The sequence below is a fragment of the Natrix helvetica genome (assembly GCF_964273705.1).
Source record: "Natrix helvetica genome assembly, chromosome: 9".
NCBI classification, from domain to species: Eukaryota; Metazoa; Chordata; class Lepidosauria; order Squamata; family Natricidae; genus Natrix; species Natrix helvetica.
In genome coordinates, this window is record NC_138560.1 from 10,656,908 (window position 1) to 10,680,929 (window position 24,022).

At 42.3% G+C, this 24,022-nt stretch overlaps 2 protein-coding genes across 3 annotated transcripts; both read right to left on the reverse strand.

The window, feature by feature from the left end:
- Window positions 1-1,897: 1,897 nt before the first annotated feature.
- On the reverse strand, window positions 1,898-11,512 carry LOC309397036 (endothelin-1-like). Of its 2 annotated transcripts, none has more exons than XM_081962713.1 (5): window positions 11,388-11,512; window positions 10,339-10,477; window positions 8,278-8,397; window positions 5,453-5,556; window positions 1,898-2,012 (listed from the first exon to the last, which is right to left on the reverse strand). In XM_081962713.1, the coding sequence occupies exons 1-5, from the start codon at window positions 11,449-11,451 to the stop codon at window positions 2,005-2,007; spliced, it is 435 nt and encodes a 144-aa protein (XP_081818839.1). In that variant the 5' UTR covers window positions 11,452-11,512; the 3' UTR covers window positions 1,898-2,004. The 2 variants fall into 2 exon arrangements, with proteins under 2 accessions (XP_081818839.1, XP_081818838.1); XM_081962712.1 differs by lacking the exon at window positions 1,898-2,012 and adding an exon at window positions 3,558-4,589.
- A 3,692-nt stretch (window positions 11,513-15,204) lies between these two features.
- Window positions 15,205-22,906, reverse strand: LOC309397055 (endothelin-2-like). Its single transcript, XM_081962749.1, has 5 exons — window positions 22,816-22,906; window positions 21,788-21,926; window positions 18,626-18,745; window positions 17,247-17,350; window positions 15,205-16,376 (listed from the first exon to the last, which is right to left on the reverse strand). Exons 1-5 carry the CDS (start codon window positions 22,877-22,879, stop codon window positions 16,354-16,356), a joined length of 450 nt encoding a protein of 149 aa, XP_081818875.1. The 5' UTR covers window positions 22,880-22,906; the 3' UTR covers window positions 15,205-16,353.
- Between the last annotated feature and the right edge of the window lie 1,116 nt (window positions 22,907-24,022).

Below are 24,022 nucleotides of genomic sequence, written 5' to 3' on the forward strand. Positions count from 1 at the left end.
TGCCCTAAGTGCAGAATGTTCTTGGAATCCAGACTTAGAACAGAAGTTGTACACGGAGAAAGTCCTGGGTTCAATATTCCCACCATTGATATATGGGGCTGAGAATTAGCCCTTGCCCAGGGGTAAAATCAACTTACCTTTGCCACCGGTTCGGTAGCAATGCGAGTGTGTTATTGCACATGCGTGTGCACCACATCTGCACATGCATAGGACTTTCTGTGCATGCGCAGAGCATCAAAAATGGACGTGATGATGTCCTGGCAGGTGGGCAGAGCCTGTTAACAAGCGCACCTGCAAAGGTAAGCGAACAGCAAAAGGGGGGGGGAATCCCTGTACCACACAATTTAGATTAGCTAGAAAGCAGGAAATCTAGGTAGCATTTTTACTATTGGTTTGGGCAAACCGGTCTGAACCGGTAGCATTTCACCCCTGCCCTTGCTCAAATATCAGAGAGCTGTGACTAAATCTCTCAATTCAAGCCAATTTGAGGGGCTGCCATAAAGAAGATGGGATCAACCTAATCTCCAACGCAACGGAGGGCAGGAGAAGAAACAACGGATGGAAACTAACCAAGGAGAGAAGCAACCTAGAACTAAGGAGGAATTTCCTGACAGGTAGGACAATTAATCAGTGGAACAACTTGCCTCCAGAAGTTGTGAATGCTCCAACACTAGAAGTTTTCAAGAAGAGATTGGAAAACAATTTGTCTGAAATAGTATAGGGTTTCCAGCCTGAACAAGGGGTTGAGGACCTCCAAGGCTAATCATATTCTTCCCATCCTTTTGCAACCTGGTTTTTATGAGGCTCGCTCGTTACTACCAAAGAAAATATTAATTTCTGATGGACTCACCTGATTAGTAGATCAACATTTTATTGGCAATGACCGTTCTGGAGAAGACTATTAATTATGTATTAAGAAGAGGGAGTAGGGACACCACAACGGACACGCAGGACACGGGAGGGGCCAGAGCTCTGCCAGTGGAGGGAGATGGGGCAATAGCAAGAAGACTCAGATCACAAAAATAAACAAGAAAATCATATTATTATAAATTGACCGAAAGTGAAAATGGAATTATATTTGGATTTTATACTGTAATGTTTAATTTGATTGAACTTAATAATAGAACTAATATGCTGATTGTAATCAATTATATACTAATGCATTATATATAAATGTATACTATGGGTATGGAGGGAGGGGGGCCTCACACATTTTGCAACTGCCAAAATTTGTATACCTGTCCATTTACCCTTTTCCCTATAAATCTTGAAAAACCAATAAAATTTTATTACAAAAAAAAAAAAGAAAAGAAGAGGGAGTAGGTTCATTAGGGGAAAGTTAAAGGTGACTCAAGGAAATTGCCCTTCTGGTCCCATGCCTTTAATGGCTAGTTGAAAAACATTGACCAAGTTCGTACCCAAAAGAAAAATTCCTCAGGGTTTGTAAACCGCAAACTGGCACCTCATTCAAGGCCTTAGTGAATATTAGTCTTTAGGGAGCTGACCAAGCAGAGTCCAAGATAAGAGACACTTTAGCTATCAACATTTTAAAATTGATTATTTATTATTGCTGCTCTTGCAATATCCACAAACTGCCTAGAGCCCTTGGGGTAGAGGATGAAATGCAATCATAAATCAGAAATGGGTAACGAAATTAAAGAGTTTCTGTAGTTTGATTTGCACGCCACCCTCAATTCTAACCCAGGTTAGCAAAGATAATTGCTGTGTTCACATAACATGCCATGCCTAAGCAAATAAGCTATGTTATGGTTTAATTTGATGGCCCGATCCAGGCAACACACTAGGTCAAAGTCCGTTTTCCCAGAGCACACTCAGCAACCACGAATCATCCCGATTTAATTTCCACAGAGAGTCGCTGCCATGGTGTCTGGAAACGGCCGTGGGAGACAGAAGGAAAAGTCGCAGACTGGACAACAGGTGTGTAAAAGGTATTTGAGCTCAGAAGGAGGGAGTATGTGGGAGACTTTTCAGAAGATGCCCTTTCTAGTTTTCTGGAAAGTAAAAGGAAAAGAGGGGATAAATACCATATTTTTCAGAGAATAAGACACATCTTTTTCCCCCAAAAAAGAGGGTGAAAATCTGGGTGCGTCTTATACACTGAATACAGCATTTTTGGCCTCCCAAAACCCCACCCCCTTTCCAAAAATGGACATGCAGACGGTATGGGAGGCCTGCAAAGTACTCCTGGGGACCAGGTAGGGCAAAAACAAGTGAAACAGGCTGTTTTTTGCTTGTTTTTGCTCCCAACTCCCATCCCAGGAGCATTCTACAAGCCTCCTAAAGACTATGCATGCCCCTTTTTTTTTTGCAAAAAAATGGACCTCTTTTTGTGAAAAACTCATTCCCCTCTCAAACTCTTTGCATGCCCTATTTTCCACAAAAAATGAGGCATGCAGGGGGTTTGGGAGGTCTGCAGAGAGCAAAAACTTTTTTAAAAATTTACCTCTTCAATATCTTGGTGCCTTTATACTCCAGTGCGTCTTATACTCTGGAAAATACGGTACCTTCACCCTTGCAAGATTCTGTTAATGTCACTTTGCAATAAAGATAGAGCTACTAGTCCTGATTGTGCTTCGTATCGTGACTATCTTGTAGGGCTGGAACAATTATGATGTGTCAACATAACTACATATATCAAAGGCCTTTCCACTTATATGGTTCTTGTGTAATCAGTGGGGGGGATTCAGCCAGTTTGCACCACTTTGGGACAACTGGTTGTTAACTTTCTGAGCAGTTTGGTGAACTGGTTGTTGGAAGAAATCATTAGGGAAGAGAACCGTTGTTAAATTACTTGAACCCCACCACTGCATCTAAAGTAACACCCTCTCTTAAAAACTTCCATTTATGGGATCTCCTCTCGTACCTCTGAATCAGAAAAACAGGAAAAGTTGGTTTGGGATATTATTATTTTTATTATTTTTTTACAAATAAATGTTTGTGTTTCTTAGTAAAAAAAAAAAGTTTGAAAAAATAAATATATGTACATATATCTACACGTCCAGTCAAGCACTGGAATGCTACATAACGAAGGTGTGCGCAAATATGAACAGAGGAAGATGGCAGGTAAAGTTCCTTTTTCCATAACGTCTTTGGTTGCATAAATCTAGGACTGTACAAAATGAGGTCCCTTTTACTCATTTTTGTGCGAGGGAGCAGATTTTTTGTTTTGTTTTTTTGGAGACTGAACAAAATCTGCCCGAGTGCAAGAGTAAAACAGACACGCTTGGATTTCAGAAAAATACACATTGTGCTTTCAGCAGTCATATACAAGACAAACATTTGAAGCAATGTCTTTAAAAGAGCTATACAGAGAGAGAACTTTAAACCACAATCATCATGGGAACAAGCTGGGATAAGAGTGTCTCGGCCAGATTGGATATCCCACCAGGTGTTCCTTTGGGCATTATGGTTTATAACTGAAGCTACATTTCATCAGGAAAAGAGTTACAGTGTCCTGTGTTTTAGACAAGACAGGAATTTCCTTCAATGAATATGAGATGAAATGCTTATTTCCTAAATGGAGTTTTTTTTAAAAAAACAAACAAACTTGGATAGACTTTTGTTATAACGCTGAGGTATGGGGACGATGCCCAGATGCTTAAGTGGAGTTGTGGCAATTGACCTGGTTGAACTATTCTTGATCCATTAGAACAGTGATGAAGCACACCCATGGTCACATGATTTACATTCGGATGTTTGACAACTGATTCACGTTTATGACAGTTGCAGCTTCCTAGAGTCATGGGATCCCCTTTGCAACCTTCTGACCAGCATAGTCAATGGGGAAACCAGATTTCCCTTAACAACCGTGTTACTAATTCACTTAACAACAAGATTCACTTAACCGTCGCAGTGGTTCTCTTAACAAATGTGGGAAGACAAATCGTAAACTGGAACACTTAATAAATGTCTCACTTAGCAACATAAATTTTGGGCTCAATTGGGGTTGCAAGTTGAGGATTACCTGTATGGACTGAAAAATAAAGAGGAATTTGGACAGGACAGAATTGGGGGGAGCTGTTTGATTCCCCACAAGCAAATGGCCTCTAAATTCAAATGCCAAGTTCCAGGGAAGTGGGTGGGAAGGACTTCACCTTGTTACATTCAGGGTGGTACATATTGTGTTTCCACAAAATCCTTCTGGGTGCATAAATTGACAGCTATCCACCAGGATATTTTCTGGGTACCCCATGGACCCCAACAAAGAGGCACTGGAGGAGGAGCAACATCGAGGAGCAGGAAAAAACAGTGAGAAGTTTTCTCCTCTTCGGTATCGTCTTTGGAGATAACAGGGGAAGTGTTCCATGGGCAATGGTGCTCCTTATTCATCCCAGTCCCAGCTTTTTGTAGGCTTTTCCTTCTTCTCCATCAATGTTATACATTTTCTTCTTTGACTCCTTAATAGAGGAGCATCCTTGAAAATGGAGGACTCCATTGACTAACTCCATTGAGTGCATCCTTGGGTTTCCTGCTGATCCCTTTATGTTCAGGAAACTCTTTTCCCATGGAAGACCTTGATATCTTGGAGACAGCCTTCTGGTCAATTCAATTCCGGAAAGCATAAGAACCTGTGGATGATGCAATCCAATAAATTATATCTATGCCCCAAGAATATTCACTGGAGATTATATTTAACTTTGGGGAGCTCAGCAGTCCAAGGGAAACAACACACACCATCCTAAACCCATGCAAGCAAATATGATGCCCAACATAGACTGAACCCACAGAGAATTATATTATGGCTTAAGCAGTGACCTGATTTGGAAAATATACCAAGAGTGGCTGAGTTCCCATCACACACTGAGCCATGTTGCAGCATGTTGTCAAAAGTGTCCCTACTCTTTTAAGAGAGATTTCTGTATTAGGAAGACCTCATAAAGTCAATGGGGAAATGAGTTTATTAGCAAAGAGAATGTCCTTTCCCAAAGATTGGACAAACACTTGTTTGAAATAGGATAGGATCGTCTGCTTGAGCGGAAGACATCCGAGGTCCCTTCCAGCTCTATTATTATTCTGTTAAAACAGATATTCTAGATTGGAGAGAGATGGATTTCTGACAGAGAATTAGCCAAAAAACTTCTCCATTTCCAGAATTTCAAGAGGAAGGTGAGCAATGGCTATTAAAATGCATGTGAAATTCAGCAGGTTCTGATCATTTCTAGCAAACCGGTAGCGGAAATTTTGAGTAGTTCGGAGAACCTTCAGAAACCACCTCTAGCTTGCCCAGAGTGGGGAGGGAAAGGGGATTTTGCAGTATCCTTCCCCTGCCATGCCCATCAAGCCACACCCACTAAACCAGTAGTAAACAATTTTGAATTTCACCACTGTTCTGGTCCAAAGCATTTTGCTGATCTTCATGTTTGCCCAATGGATATGCAGCAAAATCTTTACACCATACAGATAGTAAAAGGCTCACAAGTAGACTTTTTACCTGAAAACTTTCCAAAGTTCAACTTGCCAGGCTTGGGATTTCTTCTCTGACGAAGCTTTGCCAATAATCCAGTGCCTTTGGGCAGCTGAATTTTTGGGGGATTTCTGGAAAAAAGAAAAGGCCAAGGTGAGTTCCATGAGAGAGAGAGAGAGAGAGAGAGAGGGAGGGAGGGAGGGAGGGAGGGAGGGAGGAGAGAGAGAGAGAGAGAGAGAGAGAGAGAGAGAACTGACAATGGCAAAATAAGGAGAAAGAGAGAAAGTATTAATATTTCTTAAACATTTAAGTAGCTTTTTTAAAAAGCTTTGATCTTACTCTGCAAGCTTCCTCTCCTGTGTGTGTGTGTGTCTGTCTGTGTTTGTGTGTGTGTGTTTAACAAAGGTAGGATCCAATTCTTAGAAAAGTTTATAGCTTGGATTTACTTATGCAAGATTTCCTAAGTACCCAGTTTAATGATCGTAATGGTAAAAAGATAAAAGGACATATATTTTTTTACTACATTGCCATTCCATTTACTGCATTGTTTGTTATCTACTATATATTTCAATAAAAGTGTTTTCTTCCTAAGACCTAACTGGGTGTCTAAAGGAACAAGGTGACACTAGAGATTTGGATTTCTCAAGAAAAGCAGGCATGTTCAACAATTTAATGTAGGAATAGACAACTGTATGCTCTTCACTGTTTTGGACTACTGCAGCCATCGTTCTCAGAGAGTATGGCCGTAGAGAATATGTGCATGCCTGACCAAGAGACCTAAAGAAGCAATGATAAAGAAGAGCCCCCTTAGGTTCCAACTATTCTACTCTATTGTGCTTTTTTTAAAAAGGGAGATTTCCATTTAATCCAGGGATAGTCAACCTTTTTATACCTTCTGCCCACTTTTGTATGTCTGTTAATAGTAAAATTTTCTAACCGCCCACCGGTTCCGCAGTAATGGTGATTTATAAAGTAGGGAAGTAACTTTATAAAATTTATAAAGCAGAGTTACAGCAAACCCCTACCGCCCACCAGGAAATCTGGAACTCCCATTAGTGGGTGATAGGGACCAGGTTGATTACCACTGATATAATCCATGGGCATCATAGAGAATGCATCAGGAGGCAAGTGACATGGTAAATAAAAGGGAAGCTTTTGTGGTCTCTACCAAGTATCTATGATGACTTCCATGGGGCAGTTTTGTTAGTGGCACAGTTGTGCATGAACAATGTTACAATGGGATTTATTTATTTCTTACTAGCCAATAACCCAGCATTACCCGGGTATTTATTTATAGGGGGGAAATGACAGGACCAAACGTAATTTCTAATGTTGGATTTTCCCCCTTATCAGAGAGAGCCCCCTTGTGGAGTACTGTGAAGCCATTATCATGGCATCTCCACTGTGCTGTACAGTAGAAGCTGCAATGTAGAGTAGACGCCATTTTACGGCAGTACAGTAGAAGCCATATTAAGGCACAACAGGCTGTATCTTAACAGAACACAGGTGTTAACAGGTGTTAGGGGTATCTTACCCTCACAGTATTTGTTTCCAGAGAGTATGTCATCTGTGTACCAACTTTGGTTGAAATTGCCCAAGGCATTCCAGAGTTATGCTGGAACATACACGCACAGCTTTATGTGTGTGTTTGAGTGTGTATATGTGTAGATAGATAGATGATAGATAGATAGATAGATAGATAGATAGATAGATAGATAGATAGATAGATAGATAGATAGATGATAGATAGATAGATGATAGATAGATGATAGATAGATAATAGATAGATAGATAGATAGATAGATAGATAGATAGATAGATAGATAGATAGATAGATAGATAGATAGATAGATAGATTAGATAGATAGATATGATCTTCTTACAATACAATACAATAGTAGAGTTGGAAGGGACCTTGGAGGTCTTCTAGTCCAACCCCCTGCCTAGGCAGGAAACCCTATACCGTTTCAGACAGATGGCTATCCAACATCTTCTTAAAGACTTCCAGTGTTGGGGCATTCACAACTTCTGGAGGCAAGCTGTTCCACTGATTAATTGCTCTAACTGTCAGGAAGTTTCTCCTCAGTTCTAAGTTGCTTCTACTCAGTTCTAAGTTGCTTTCTTCTCAGAAAGAGATCAGGAGCTGATCAGCAACATGGATTCCATCCCATTCTTTTCCATACCATGGAGATATGACAGAAACAGACACTATCCATGTAGATTCTGTCTGTGAAATAGAGACATGTCCACACAGCCTACAACCCATTACAATAAAGAAACCCAAATGGAAGGGCACTAACTTGCTAGGAGAATCCCCACAAAAGCTGGGTGTACTCAAGAGTAAGTCACTACTCTAAGTAGCCTGCTGGTTCAGCCCCAACTTTACCTGGATGATGGACAGAAGGTCTCCCTTTTTAAGCCTCCTGAACATACGCCAAGGCTGGAATTGCTTTGATGCCAGCCTCTTGGTGTATATCCTTCTAATACCTGGATTTACTTTGCTTGGAGATAACATTGCCTTATTGGTTTCTCCTATGAACTTTGATTCAGAGTGTAGAATTTGTGTACTTTGAACCCTGGACTGGACTATGGTTACGCCTTTGCCAAACTAGCCGATTGGGCTACCTTCAACTTGATTTGATGTCCCTAAGTACTTTGGGGTGTTTGGCATAATGGGTGAATATATTGAGATACTTGCTGAAGTGAGGACATTTAATCATAGGCTGATTCGAGGACATTTCTACCCCATGTAGAGCTCCCGCTATCAATCTGCCAAGAACCATTAGCACTTTCTTGTATGTATCCACCTTAGGGGATTAGCGATATATGTTCTTTCTTCTTATTTTACTTACTGAGGATTGCCACGGCAGAAAGTTGCACAGAGGTTATCCTTGAAATGTGAGCATTCACATCTGTGGAGGGACCTCTTGTGTCGTGCTGGAAGACTTCCGAGCCCATAGGGTACCAAGTGGCTGATTGGGAAAGAAGAAAACAACAATCAAGTTAATCTCCATGGTTGATTGGAAAGGCATTTATGATACAGATTGGTCAGTAGTCAAGAGAATTGAACAATAGCTAGATGTCTCTGCAGTCACACTATAAGGGAAAGAAATCTCCTTGTTCCAGATATGCTAACCATTCAATTGGCCTTGGACAAGTCTGATGTACAAACTCGCCTGAAGAGATTTGCAAATTGTGGTTTACGGCTTGCCAAATAATCCCTTATCTCACATTAGAGCAGAAAATCCCATGCCATTCCCCTTGTACTGGATGCTTGGACTCAAGGCAAGCATGGAGGACTCTAAAGGCAGTTGGAGTACAGCTCCTATCATCCCTGATCAAAGGCCATGCTAGGTGGGGTTATCAGGAGCAGAAGGATACATCATCGTTGTCAAAATTAAGTTATATGCATTGGGTAACCCTGGAATTCATATGAAAAAACAAATTGCTTTAAGCACAATTAATTTTAATGAGACCTAAGCATAACTTTGAAGCAGCAAGTCCCCTCGGATTCTTTTGATGGGCTTCTATCAGCATCTAACTGATCAGGATGGAAACAGAATGCTTGGCTCAAAGCGCCTTGGGTCTGATCCAATTGGATTCTTCTTTACACAGGTAGTCCTCAACTTTACAACCATTGGAAGTTAAAATGGCACTGGAAAAAAAATGACTAACAACCAGACCTTGCACTTACAAATGTCACAGCATCCCAGCATTCACCTTCTTAATGACTGCAATAATGTATGACTGTACGTCCAGGCTCAATTATGGTTGTAAATTGAGGACTACCCTAACCTTTTCATATTGTCCAATCTGGACTTTTAATAGTTTTTTTTTAAGCAAATGAGCTTCTTAAACTCTTATAAACTCTGTAACTTTGGAGAACTGCCTTCAGGTGATCCTGTGGTGCTTGTCAGTCTCATCTCCCACCTTTTCCCTTCTTAAAAGTAAAATAAAATAGGAGAGATTGACATCCACTTTCCTCTCTGGATTGTTACACAATGCCACAGATTAGCAGGCATAATTAGAACCACACCTACACCGCAAGCATAGTCTGTTTGGCTTGGAACCTAAGACGCTCAGGAGGGACTGTTTGAGAGCTGTTGGGGTCTTGCCATATCGTGCAACTGGCCAACACCTTCTTGATAATTGTACGTATCGGAGGCGATTCAGCCTTAACTGCCTAACAAATACCAATCAGCCTTTCATAACATTCATATTTTCACTACCACCAAAAACCAAGATAGGGTAAGAAGTCGAAGAGTGCTTCAAAGTGTTAATTGCAAGACACACACACACACACACACACACACAGGGACAGACAGACAGACAGACAGACAGACAGACAGATAGACAGACAGAGACAGAGACAGACAAAGTGAGCAGAGAACATGGATATTTTCCCCCAGCTTGTCCAAAGGGATCCTGTCCCAGATTACACGCTAATTTCTTTGCAGCTAGTTAGTCATTCTTATGGATTTTGTAGGATAAAGTTACCATATAAATTTGGCCCTTTCAATACTGGGGACACTGACTGGCAGTGTGAGCCACTGCAACTTTTCAGAGAATAGCAATAGGTCTTAGATTTATATACCGTTTCACGGTGCTTTACAACCCTCTCCAAACAGTTTACAGAGACAGAATATTGCCGCCAGCAAATTGGGTCCACATTTTACCCACCTTGTAGGATAGAAGGCTGGGTTAACCTTGAGCCGGTGAGAATTGAACTGCTGGCAGTCAGCAGAATTAGCCTGCAATACTGCATTCAAAGCACTGTGCCACCAGGGCTCAGATAAGTGTGTTTCCTACAATCAGCCTAGATAAGCTGTAGACTGGAACTCGAATTTTCTGCATGAGAAGGTGGACTTTTGCTAGACCTCAAACTTTTTCAAAACCCTAAGAGCTTCCCTTACCTTGGTGTGTTGATCCAGATGATACCAAGATGGCAGAAATAGATGCACTCCTTGTCAATCCAGCTGGTGCAAGAACATCTCTTGGTCCTGTGGTGCCCACCGTTGTTTGCCAAGAGGTGGGATTCTGCTGCAGCCTGGCCTGTTTGTGTGTCCAGAGAGAAAGGAAAGAACAGAGAAGAGAGGAATCAGTCACCGCTCTGGCTGGGAAGAGTTAGCAAAGCATCCTGGTATGTAAACAGAGCGAATAGCCTGCCCCCTAGGTTTCCAGCTTAACTGTTTGATTGCCGCTGCAGCTTTACTTAATGCCTGAGATTGCAAGATCATAAAAGTTGGGTGATTCACTCGAGGTGTTTACAGACCCCCACGGGTTCTTTTGGCATTACTCAGCAAGAAACCAGAAGCCGAAAGGGATACTGGACGTCTCTAACTTTGGGCTGTGTTTGCAACACCTCGTGTTTATCAGTCGAGAGGCAGATTCATTAGCAAATGAGATCAACACTTCCACGAACTGACAGAGCATGGCTAGAGGGCAGTCATGGTTATGTTTAACTTCTTTTCTTTCTAAATTCAGCCACAGTCATCTCAAGCGTGGGCAAGCTATGAATAGGACTGAGCTCTTTTTTAAAAAAAATCTTCTTTTGAGAATGCTGCAAACAAAAGCCAATATTTTCTCCTTTTAAAAAAAAGCAAATCAAAAGGAGGAGATGGAGATGGAGAGAGAAGGTTTTCTCCTAGGGATTTTGTGCTGGGAGTAAAATCAGAGGATCCTGCATCCCTGCAAAGCCAGATGTCACTTGAGCTGCTTCCTCCAGCGTGGGGGTCGCCTAGAAGCTGAAAGCCAAATTTGGTCCCCTTGCAGGGATCATCGGGAGGATGGAGAAGGTGGCTGGCATCCAGCTGACAAGAACTAAAGAGGGGGGTCAAAAGCCAAGGCTCCTTCCCAAGCAAAATGCATTTTTTTAAAAAAAAAATAGCAGGATTTAAAACAGGCACAAAGGAGACCCCCAAAATAGTTATGCTTTAAAAATAAATCCTGACGTTTCTCTCACCTTCTGGCAGCAGGACCCAAAGGGCGACTGCAAAGGAAAAGAAACAGGGCAGACAGTTGGCCATGGTGACTAGCTTAATCCTTTAAGAGGCGGACAATTGGCTTCCCTTTTCCCTCCCCAAAGCCGCCCAGAGACGCTTCTGAGGTTCCAGGGCTTCGCTGCAGGTGTTTTATAAGCCTGAGGGCGGCGGCGCGTCACAGATACCAGCGGGCACGCCTCTCACCTCGCCTCCCTGCGTGGGACTGGGCACCCTTCGGTTGGCGAGCCAAGGGGGCACCGAGCCAAGCAATCATCATGTTGCTTTGCTGCCGCCGCCGCCTCCCCGCCGTCACTTTCTTGCCTGGCTTACCAAGTCGCGCCCTTCTTCCTGCAGCGCTCAAGACGCTCAACCATCTCCCCTCTCCGGGGTTCATACAAAAAGCGACCCGAAGGCTGGATGGATGTGGCCGGACTTCGAGGCAGTAGATGGGGAAGGGGGAAATCCGCGATCTCTGCGCTGGATGGAACTGCGCTCCTGCATTTGGAGCGCAGTTCCATCATCCTTAGCCTTGCCGACTGGAGGAGGGGGAGTTCCAGTCCCACGTTTTGGAGAACTCCAAGTTTTGGGGATTTTCTGTTTGAAAGGAATGCTTTAGTCCTGAAGAAAGGCAAGTTCTCACCCCATGAGTGGGTGATGGTTGGTGAGATGTCTCGTTCCTGCACCAGAATTCAGCTTGGGTGCTTTGTATTCCTACAGCCGACTAACCATCTCTCTAACCATAGTTTACTCAACGAACCCAGTTGTCTGAGTGCAGAGAACCACAAACCATCAATCACCTTTTTTTCTTCCTAGCAATCAACTCCACAAATGGACATAGACCTTGTCTGTGCTTATATGGAGTGTGCACATCTGAAGGAAGGAAGGAAGGAAGGAAGGAAGGAAGGAAGGAAGGAAGGAAGGAAGGAAGGAAGGAAGGAAGGAAGGAAGGAAGGAGAAAAGAAAGGAGGAAGGGAGGGTGGCTAATATACATTGAGAAATAAGGTGTTATCTCCCATTTCTCCCCATGAATATCTCAGCATTTAGTGTTTGGGGATTAAATGTTCCAAGTTTTAAAAAAATGCATCAGAGAAATTTAAGCAGGAAATCCATGCCTGGGGTCTAATGTTCTACCCAGTTTAGTCCCCAGGGGGCAGCCTCATCCCTTCAAATCATCTAAAGGTCCTATGAGGGCCTAGCCCTACCACCTTCTCAAAGTCCTTGAGATGATAAGTGTTTCATCCTGTCTCCTTTCTGTTTCATCCTAGCACTTGCCTGTTAAGGTAGGCTGATAAACGATGCCAGGGTGGCTGAATGAATTGCTTAATGAAGTTTGAGCCATGCATGTTCTCCTGTGTGCATTCTGCTTATATATTGCAAGCTTAAACCCAATTCACAACTTGCCCATGTCTTACTTAGATTCTCCCTGTGACTACTTGGTTAAATCACATTGGCTTTTCCACACTTGTAAGCACTTACTAGCTTTATCTGTGAAGTCTTCAGTGCATGAAGGCCTGCCTGCCCTCAAAAACCCCACTGTTGTTGTTTTTGTTGTTGCATCATTTGCAAACACTCCACCCTTCCGCCAAGGGGTGTGATCTCACCCACATTTCTTGTTTCCTCCACAAAGAGTCAAGGTTGTGGATCCAGCATTCCACAAAGCCGCTGCCCTTATAGTCACCATGATAAGAGATTCCTTTGGTTGTGATTCAAGGAAAGGAAGCCAAAAGGAGACCTCTGCAAGATGCCAGGCGTCTTGTGGTTTGAAAGGACAAAGAAGAGTAAATCTCTAGTGGGTAAGTGCCAGCTCTCGAGGGAAGGGGATGAAATGAGAGATTTACGTTTCTTCTTCTTCTTGTGACTTATCCGTCATCGGACGTTGGCGATCATGTTGGCAATCCTATTTTTGTCAACAGCCACATGAAAAAGTGCTGCTGAGTTTTGCCCAAACCAGTCCTTTAGGTTTTGAAGCCATGATGTTCTTCTTCTGCCTGGACCTCCTTTGCCTTCAATTTTTCCCTGGAGGATTAAGTGAAGGATGGCGTATTTTTCCTGGTGTCCCATTACATGTCCAAAATATTCTAACTTTTGCTTTTTTTATGGTTTTGATCAACCAAGATGATGAGGGGACTGGAGGCTAAAACATTCAATAAACAGTTGCAGGAACTGTGCAGGGCTAGTCTAGTGAAGAGAAGCACCAGGGGAGACATGATAGCAGTCTTCCAATATCTGAGGGGCTGCCACAGAGAGGAGGGGGTCAAGCTATTCTCCAAAGCACCTGAAGGCCAGACAAGGCATAATGGATGGAAATTGACCAAGGGGAGATTCAACCTAGAAATAAGGAGGAACTTTCAGACAGTGAGAACAATCGACCAATGGAACAGAAGTTGCCTTTGGAAGTTGTGGGAGCTTCATCACTGGAGGCTTTTAAGAAGAGACTAGACTGCCATTTGTCCGAAATGGTGTAGGGTCTCCTGCTTGGGCAAGGGGGGGGTTGGACTAGAAGACCTACAGGGTCCCTTCGAATGTTCTGTTAAATCTGTTAATAGAAAACAGGAAAATCCACCATCTCTCTCTTTTCCCTCAACAAACACACACACACACACACACACACACACAAACACACACAACCTTATCACTAAATAACTATAAGAACATGACTCAGGAAACTCTCCATGCTTCCCTGAATGTTACTGATTTATACCTTCTCAATATCTCGGTATATACTTTATAGCTACAACAAGGAGGTCTGTTTCTTCAGCGGTTGACATGTTCCCATTGATGCACATCCTTCTTCAAGAGGCTGCATTCAAGGTCCCCAGAAAGGCCAGGTGGCTGGACTGCAGGTAACTGACCTGTATGCTTGGCATTTGAAGCTAAGCACATTCTTCCCCCCCACACACACACACACAATCCTTTTGCAGCCTGATTTTTTTGAGGCTCGTTCCAACAAAGAAAATATTAATTTCACTTCAGTAAGGTATTTGATAAAGTAGACCATAACCTACTGCAGAGAAGAGCAACCAAGATGATTAGGGGACTGGAGGCTAAAACATGAAGAACGGTTGCAGGAACTGGAAATGTGTCATTTAATGAAGAGAAGGACTAGGGGAGACATGAGAGCAGTGTTTCAATATCTCAGGGGCTGCCACAAAGAGGGGGTTCATCTGTTCTCCAAAGCACCTAAGGGCAGGATAAGAAGCAATGGGTGTGAACTAATCAAAGAGAGAAGCAACTTAGGAGAAATTTCCTGACAATTAGAACAATTAATCAGTGGAATGGCTTGCCTCCAGAAGTTGTGAATCCTTAACACTGGACGTTTTTATGAAGATGTTGGATAACCATTTGTCTGAAGTGGTGTAGGGTTTCCTGTTTTATTTTCCCACTTTATTTTCCACAGAGAGTCGCTGCCATGGTATCTGGAAACGGCCGTGGGAGAGAGAAGGGAGAGTCGCAGACCTGACAACAGGTGTGTAAAAGGTATTTGAGCTCAGAAGGAGGGAGTATATGGGAGACTCTTCAATATCTTGGTGTGTCTTATACTCCGGGGTGTCATATGTATATAAAGTAACGCCCTCTCTTAAAAACTTCCATTTATGGGATCTCCTCTCGTACCCCCGAATCAGAAAGATAGGAAAAGTTAGTTTGGGATATTATTATTTTTATTTTTACAAATAGAAATTTGTGTTCTTTAGTAAAAAAAAAAAACTTGAAAAAATAAATCTATCTACATATATCTACACGTCTAGTCAAGCACTGGAATGCTACATAATGAAGCTGCGCGCAAATATGAACAGGAAGATGGCAGGTAAAGTTCCCTTTTCCATAACATTTTTGGTTGCATAAATCTAGGACTGTACAAAATGAGGTCCTTTTTACTCATTTTTGTGCGAGGGAGCAGATTTTTTTTGGGGGGGGGGAGATTGAACAAAATCTGCCCAAGTGCAAGAGTAAAACAGACCCACTTGGATTTTAGAAAAATACACATTGTGCTTTCAGCAGTCATATACAAGACGAACATTTGAAGCAATGTCTTTAAAAGAGCTATACAGAGAGAGAACTTTAAACCACAATCGTCATGGGAACAAGCTGGGATAAGAGTGTCTCGGCCAGACTGCATATCCCACCAGGTGTTCCTTTGGGCATTATGGTTTATAACTGAAGCTATGTTTCATCAGGAAAAGAGTTAACAGTGTCCTGTGTTTTAGACAAGGAAGGAATTTCCTTCAATGAAAATGAGATGAAATGCTTATTTCCTGAATGGAGTTTTCAAAAAAAAAAAAAAAAGTCTTCGTAGAGCCTGTGAACAAACTTGGATGGACTTTTGTTATATATGGGGACGATGCCCAGATTCTTAAGTGGAGTTGTGGCAATTGACCTGGTTGAACTATTCTTCATCCATTATAACAGTGATGGCGATTTTTTGATTCCCCACAAGCAAATGTCCTCTAAAATCAAATGACGAAACAGCAGAAGCAAGTTCCAGGGAAGTGGATGGGAAGGACTTCACCTTGTTACATTCAGGGTGGTACATATTGTGTTTTCCCAAAATCCTTCTGGGTGCATAAGTTGACAGCTATCCACCAGGACATTTTCTGGGAACCCCATGGACCCCAACAAAGAGGCACTGGAGGAGGAGCAACATCGAGGAGCAGGAGAAAAATGGTGAGATGTTTTCTCCTCTTCGGTATCGTCTTTGGGGATAACAGGGGAAGTGTTCCATGGGCAATGGTGTTCCTTATTCATCCCAGTCCCAGCTTTTTGTAGGCTTTTCCTTCTTCTCCATCAATGTTATACATTCTCTTCTTTGACTCCTTAATAGAGGAGCATCCTTGAAAATGGATGACTAAAGCCAGGTGCATCCTTGGGTTTCCTGCTGATCCCTTTATGTTCAGGAAACTCTTTTCCCATGGAAGACCTTGATATCTTGGAGACAGCCTTCTGGTCAATTCAATTCCGGAAAGCATAAGAACCTGTGGATGATGCAATCCAATAAATTATATCTATGCCCCAAGAATATTCACTGGAGATTATATTTAACTTTGGGGAGCTCAGCAGTCCAAGGGAAACAACACACACCATCCTAAACCCATGCAAGCAAATATGATGCCCAACATAGACTGAACCCACAGAGAATTATATTATGGCTTAAGCAGTGACCTGATTTGGAAAATATACCAAGAGTGGCTGAGTTCCCATCACACACTGAGCCATGTTGCAGCATGTTGTCAATAGTGTCCCTACCCTTTTAAGAGAGATTTCTGTATTAGGAAGACCTCATAAAGTCAATGGGGAAATGAGTTTATTAGCAAAGAGAATGTCCTTTCCCAAAGATTGGACAAACACTTGTTTGAAATAGGATAGGATCGTCTGCTTGAGCGGAAGACATCCGAGGTCCCTTCCAGCTCTATTATTATTCTGTTAAAACAGATATTCTAGATTGGAGAGAGATGGATTTCTGACAGAGAATTAGCCAAAAGACTTCTCCATTTCCAGAATTTCAAGAGGAAGGTGAGCAATGGCTATTAAAACTCTGGTGCAGGTGAAATTCAGCAGGTTCTGATCAGTTCTAGCGATGTGGTAGTGGAAATTTTGAGTAGTTCGGAGAACCTTCAGATACCACCTCTAGCTGGCCCAGAGTGGGGAGGGAAAGGGGATTTTGCAGTATCCTTCCCCTGCCATGCCCATCAAGCCACACCCACTAAACCAGTAGGAAAAAAAATTGAATTTCACCACTGTTCTGGTCCAAAGCATTTTGCTGATACTTCATGTTTGCCCAATGGATATGTTGCAAAATCTTTACACCATACAGATAGTAAAAGGCTCACAAGTAGACTTTTTACCTGAAAACTTTCCGAAGTTCAACTTGTCAAGCTTGGGATTTCTGCTCTGACAAAGCTTTGCCAATAATCCTGTGCCTTTGGGCAGCTGAATTTTCGGGGGATTTCTGGAAAAAAGAAAAGGCCAAGGTGAGTTCCATAAGAGAGAAAGAGGGAGAGTACTGACAATGGCAGAATAAGGAGAAAGAGAGAAAGTATTAATGTTTCTTAAACATGTAAGTTGCTTTTTTAAAAGCTTTGACTTTACTCTGCAAGCTTTTTCTCCTTTTTCTCTTCCTTTCTTTGTGTGTGTGTGTGTGTGTCTGTCTTTGTCTGTGTTTGTGTGTGTGTTTTAACAACGGCAGGATTCAATTCTTAGAAAAGTTTATAGCTTGAATTTACTTATGCAAGATTTCCTAAGTACCCAGTTTAATGATCATAATGGTAAAAAGATAAACGGACATATTTTTTACTACATTGCCATTCCAGTTACTGCATTGTTTGTTATCTACTATATATTTCAATAAACGTGTTTTCTTCCTAAGACCTAGCTGGGTGTCTAAAGGAACAAGGTGACACTAGAGATTTGGATTTCTCAAGAAAAGTATGCATGTTCAACAATTTAATGTAGGAATAGACAACTGCATGCCCTTCACTGTTTTGGACTACCGCAGCCATCGTGCTCAGAGAGTATGGCCGTAGAGAATATGCCTGACCAAGAGACTTAAAGAAGCAATGATAAAGAAGAGCCCCTTAGTTTTCAACTATTCTACTCTATTGTGCTTTTTTTTTTAAAGGGAGATTTCCATTTAATCCATGGGCATCATAGAGAATGCATCAGGATACAGGTGACATAATAATAAAAGGGATGCTTTTGTGGTCTCTACCAAGTATCTATGATGACATCCATGGGACAGCTTTGTTAGTGGCACAGTTGTGTGTGAATGTTACACTGGGCTTTATTTCAGTTCGGCTGAGAGTGCTGTATGATCCCAGCCATTGTGAGCTTTTATCAGCTTACTAGCCGATAATATAATTTCTAATGTTGGATTTTCCCCCTTACCAGAGAGAGCCCCCTTGTGCAATACTTTGAAGCCATTACCATGGCAACTCCACTGCACTGTACAGTAGAAGCCATTTTAAGGCACAACAGGCTGTATCTTAACAGAACACACACCCCGAGGGGCTTTCGGGGTGTCTTACTCACCACAGTATTTGTTTCCAGAGAGTTAAGTCATCTGTGTACCAAGTTTGGTTGAAATTGCTCAAGGCATTCCAGAGTTAAGCTGGAACATAAACACACAGCTGTGTTCTATCAATCTGGCAAGAACCTTTAGCACTTTCTTGTATGTATCCGTCTTAGGGGATTAGCAATATATATTCTTTCTTCCTATCTTACTTACTGAGGGTTGCCATGGCAGAAAGTTGCACAGAGGTTATCCTTGAAATGTGAGCATGCACATCTGCGGAGGGACCTCTTGTGTCGTGCTGGAAGACTTCCGAGCCCATAGGGTACCGAGTGGCTGGTTTTGAAAGAAGAAAACAACAATCAAGTTAATCTCCATGGTTGATTGGAAAGGCATTCATGATACAGGTTGGTCAGTAGTCAAGGGAATTGAACAATAGTTAGATGTCTCTGAAGTCTCTTGTACTGGATGCTTGGACCCAAACCAGGAATAGAAGACTCTAAAGGCAGTTGGACCACAGCTCCTATCATCCCTGATCAAAGACCATGCTAGGCGGGGTTATCAGGAGCAGAAGGACACATCATCGCTAATAAAAATTAAGTTATATGCATCGGGTAACTGGAATTCATGTGAAATTGAATTGCTTTAAGCACAATTAATTTAATGAGATTCAAACATAACAAAAGGGCAGGGCTATTGGAACAATGGTTGACTTTTTGTTCTTCATGCATAAGGGCACAGTTTCAATCATTTGGCATTTTCTATTCTTTTTTTATTTTATTTATTTTATTTGATGTTTTCCAAACATTAAAATTACAATTACACTTTTACAGCTTTCTGTTATTGGTATTTCTTTTTTCTGATTTCTGATTTTCCATTCTATTATTTTATACATATTCTTCTTTGTTTCATACTTTCTCATTTTTACAATATATACATCTATATATAATGTTTCAATCTCTATTGCTTTCTAAATATATGCCATCTTTTTTCATTGTGTTTGCTATGTATTCCTTATGCGTTGATTTTATATCTCTTTTTAAGCCAGTTATACCACCTGTTCCATATCTTGTAGTACTCTGTTTCCTCTCTTATCTCTTAGTTCCATCGTTAGTTGGTCCATTTCTGAGCATTCTAGCACCTTTTTTATGATTTCTGCATTTGAGGGAATGATTTTTTGTTTCCAACTTTGGGCATATGAGATTCTGGCAGCAGTGATTATATGAAGCATTAAATCTTGGATATCCTTACTAATCTTTTTTTTTTATTCCTAGAAGAAACAGCTTGGGGTTCATGTCAATTTTTTGTTCTATTATTTCTTCTAACCATTTTTGAATTTTGGTCCAGAATTCTTTGGCTTTCGGACACGTCCACCACATATGATAGAAGGTCCCCTGTTGGTGGTTACATTTCCAACAGTTTGGTGATCTATTTGGGAACATTTTGGCCAACCTCACCGGGGGTAAATGCCACCTATAAAACATTTTGTAAATGTGTTCCTTATAGGATGCCGACATTGTCAATTTATAATTTTTCTCCCATACGTTTTCCCAGTGCTCCAATTCAATATTATACCCGAAGGTTTTAGCCCAAATTGTTTCCTTCATGGTTTCCTCCTCCATTTTGAATTTTAAGAGACAATTGTATGTTTTTGTAATCATTTTTTCTTCTGTTCCTATTACTATTTTGTCTGATTCTTGTTGTTCGTTTTGAAATCCGTACTGTTCTAAGTCCTTTTTGTATCTTGTTTGAATTTGTAGGTATGGCCACCAGCCTAATTCAATTCCCTGTAATTTTAACTCCTGGTTTGTTTTAAGTTTTCCTTGCCCATCCAATGCCAGTTGGATATGTAAATATCCTTTTCAAATCTATTACATTGGGGTAGATAATTGCTTCCATGGTTGATATCCATCTGGGAATTTTTGTGGAAAAGTTTCTTTTGATTTTCATCCATATTTCTAGTAAGGCTCCTCTTACCTGATGTCTCTGGAAATATTTATGGGCTTTACTCTTTCCCTCCCAGATAAAAGCATGCCAGCCCAGCTGTAAATCATGACCCTCTATCGTCAATATTCTTTTATTTTGAAGTACTATCCATTCTTTGAGCCATGTTACCGCTGCTACCTCATAGCAAAGCTCCCAATCTGGGAGGCAAATCCTCCTTTGATTCTAGAGTCCTCTAGTAATTTTAATTTTATCCTAGCTTTTTTCCCCAGTCAAATAAATTTTAAAATTATGTTATTTAGTTCCATGAAAAAAAATCCCTAATTTTACTGGTACAGTTTGGAATAGAAATCTTCTTAAAGCTTCTTGAACTCTTATAAACTCTGTAACTTTGGAGAACTGCCTTCAGGTGACCCTGTGGTGCTTGTCAGTCTCATCTCCCACCTTTTCCCACCTTAAAAGTAAAATAAAATAGGAGAGATTGACATCCACTTTCCTCTCTGGATTGTTACACAATGCCACAGATTAGCAGGCATAATTAGAACCACACCTACACCACAAGCATAGTCTGTTTGGCTTGGATCCTAAGACGCTCAGGAGGGACTGTTTGAGAGCTGTTGGGGTCTTGCCATATTGTGCAACTGGCCAACACCTTCTTGATAATTGTACGTATCGGAGGCGATTCAGCCTTAACTGCCTAAAAAATATCAATCAGCCTTTCATAACATTCATATTTTCACTATCACCAAAAACCAAGATAGGGTAAGAAGTCAAAGAGTGCTTCAAAATGTTAATTGCAAGAGAGAGAGAGAGAGACACACACACAAACACACAGAGGGACAGACAGACAGACAGACAGACAGACAGAGACAGAGACAGACAGAGTGAGCAGAGAACATGGATATTTTCCCCCAGCTTGTCCAAAGGGATCCTGTCCCAGATTACACGCTAATTTCTTTGTAGCTAGTTAGTCATTCTTACGGATTTTGTAGGATAAAGTTATCATATAATCAGACAGAAATTTGGCCCTTTCAGCCCAGTCCAGGGGACACTGACTGGCAGTGTGAGCCACTACAACTTTTCAGAGAATAGCAATAGGTCTTAGATTTATATACCGTTTCACAGTGCTTTACAACCCTCTCCAAGCAGTTTACAGAGACAGAATATTGCCGCCAGCAAATTGGGTCCACATTTTACCCACCTTGTAGGATAGAAGGCTGGGTTAACCTTGAGCCGGTGAGAATTGAACTGCTGGCAGTCAGCAGAATTAGCCTGCAATACTGCATTCAAAGTACTGTGCCACCACGGCCCAGATAAGTGTGTTTCCTACAATCAGCCTAGATAAGCTGTAGACTGGAACTCGGATTTTCTGCATGAGAAGGTGGACTTTTGCTAGACCTCAAACTTTTTCAAAACCCTAAGAGCTTCCCTTACCTTGGTGTGTTGATCCAGATGATACCAAGATGGCAGAAATAGATGCACTCCTTGTCAATCCAGCTGGTGCAAGAACATCTCTTGGTCCTCTGGTGCGGACCGTTGTTTGCCAAGAGATGGGATTCTGCTACAGCCTGGCCTATTCGTGTGTCCAGAGAGAAAGGAAAGAACAGAGAAGAGAGGAATCAGTCACTGCTCTGGCTGGGAAGAGTTAGCGACTCATCCTGGTATGTAAACAGAGCGAATAGCCTGCCCCCTAGGTTTCCAGCTTAACCCTTTGATTTCTGCCGTAGCTTTGCTTAATGCCTGAGATTGCAAGATCATAAAAGTTGGGTTATTCACTGTGAGGTTTTTACAGACCCCCACAGGTTCTTTTGGCATTACTCAGCAAGAAATCAGAAGCCGAAAGGGACACTTGACGTCTCGCCTAGAGTACACTTTGGGCCGTATTTGCAACACCTCACATTTTTCTGTTGAGAGGCAGATTCATTAGCAAATGAGATCAACACCTCCAGGAACTGACAGAGCATGGCTAGAGGGCAATCATGGTTATGTTTAACTTCTTTTCTTTCTAAATTCAGCCACAGTCATCTCAAGCGTGGGCTTGAGTATGAATAGGACTGAGCCCTTTTTAAAAACAAAATTCCTGAGAATGCTGCAAACAAAGTATTTTCCCCTTTTAAAAAAAAAGCGAACCAAGAAAGGAAGAGAGAAGGTTTTCTCCTTGGGATTTTGTGCTGGGAGTAAAATCAGAGGATCCTGCATCCCTGCAAAGCCAGATTTAACTTGAGCTGCTTCCTCCAGCGTCGCCTAGAAGCTAAAAGCAAAATTTGGTCCCCTTGCAGGGATCATCGGGAGGATGGAGATGGTGGCTGGCATCCAGCTGACAAGAACTAAAGATGGGGGTCAAAAGCCAAGGATCCTTCCCAAGCAAAATGCATTAAAAAAAAAAGCAGGATTTAAAACAGGCGCAAAGCAGAGCCCCCAAATAGCTATGCTTTTAAAATAAATCCTGACGTTTCTCTCACCTTCTGGCAGCAGGACCCAAAGGGCGACTGCAAAGGAAAAGAAACAGGGCAGACAGTTGGCCATGGTGGCTAGCTTAATTCTTTAAGAGGCTTAATCCTTTAAGAGGACAATTGGCTTCCCCCTTTCCCTCCCCAAAGCCGCCCAGAGACGCTTCTGAGGTTCCAGGGCTTCGCTGCAGGTGTTTTATAAGCCTGCCGGCGGCCGCACCTCACAAACACCAGCGGACACGCCTCTCACCTCGCCTCCCTGCGTGGGACTGGGCGCCCTTAGGTTGGCGAGCCAAGGGGGCACCGAGCCAAGCAATCGTCCCGTCGTTTTGCTGCTAACGCCGCCGCCTTCCCGCCGTCACTTTCTTGCCTGGCTGACCCTTCTTCCTGCAGCGCTCAAGACGCTCAACCATCTCCCCCCTCCGGGGTTCATACAAGAAGCGACCCGAAGGCTGGATGGCTGGATGTGGCCGGACTTCGAGGCAGTAGATGGGGAAGGGGGAAATCAGCGATCTCTGCGCTGGATGGAACTGCGCTCCTGAATTTGGAGCGCAGTTCCATCACCCTTACCCCTGCCGACTGGAGGAGGGGGAGTTCCAGTCCCACGTTTTGGAGAACTCCAAGTTTTGGGGAGTTTGGTTTTGAAAGGAATGCTTTAGTCCTGAAGAAAGGCAAGTTCTCCCCCCATGAGTGGGTGATGGATGATGAAATGTCTCCTTCCTGCACCAGAATTCAGCTTGGGTGCTTTGTATTCCTACAGCCGACTAACCATCTCTCTAACCATAGTTTACTCAACGAACCCAGTTGTCTGAGTGCAGAGAACCACAAACCATCAACCACCTTTTTTTCTTCCTAGCAATCAACTCCACAAATGGACATACACCATGTCTGTGCTTATATGGAGTGTGCACATCTGAAGGAAGGAAGGAAGGAAGGAAGGTAGGATAGGATAGGATAGGATAGGATAGGATAGGAAAGGAAAGGAAAGGAAGAAGGAAGGAAGGAAGGAAGGAAGGAAGGAAGGAAGGAAGGAAGGAAGGAAGGAAGGAGGGAAGGGAAGGGAAGGGAAGGGAAGGGAAGGGAAGGAAAGGGAAAGGGAAAGGAAAGGAAAGGAAAGGAAAGGAAAGGGAGGCAGGCCGGCAGGAAGGCTAATATACATTGAGATATAAGGTGTTATCTCACATTTCCCCCCATGGATATCTCAGCATTTAGTGTTTGG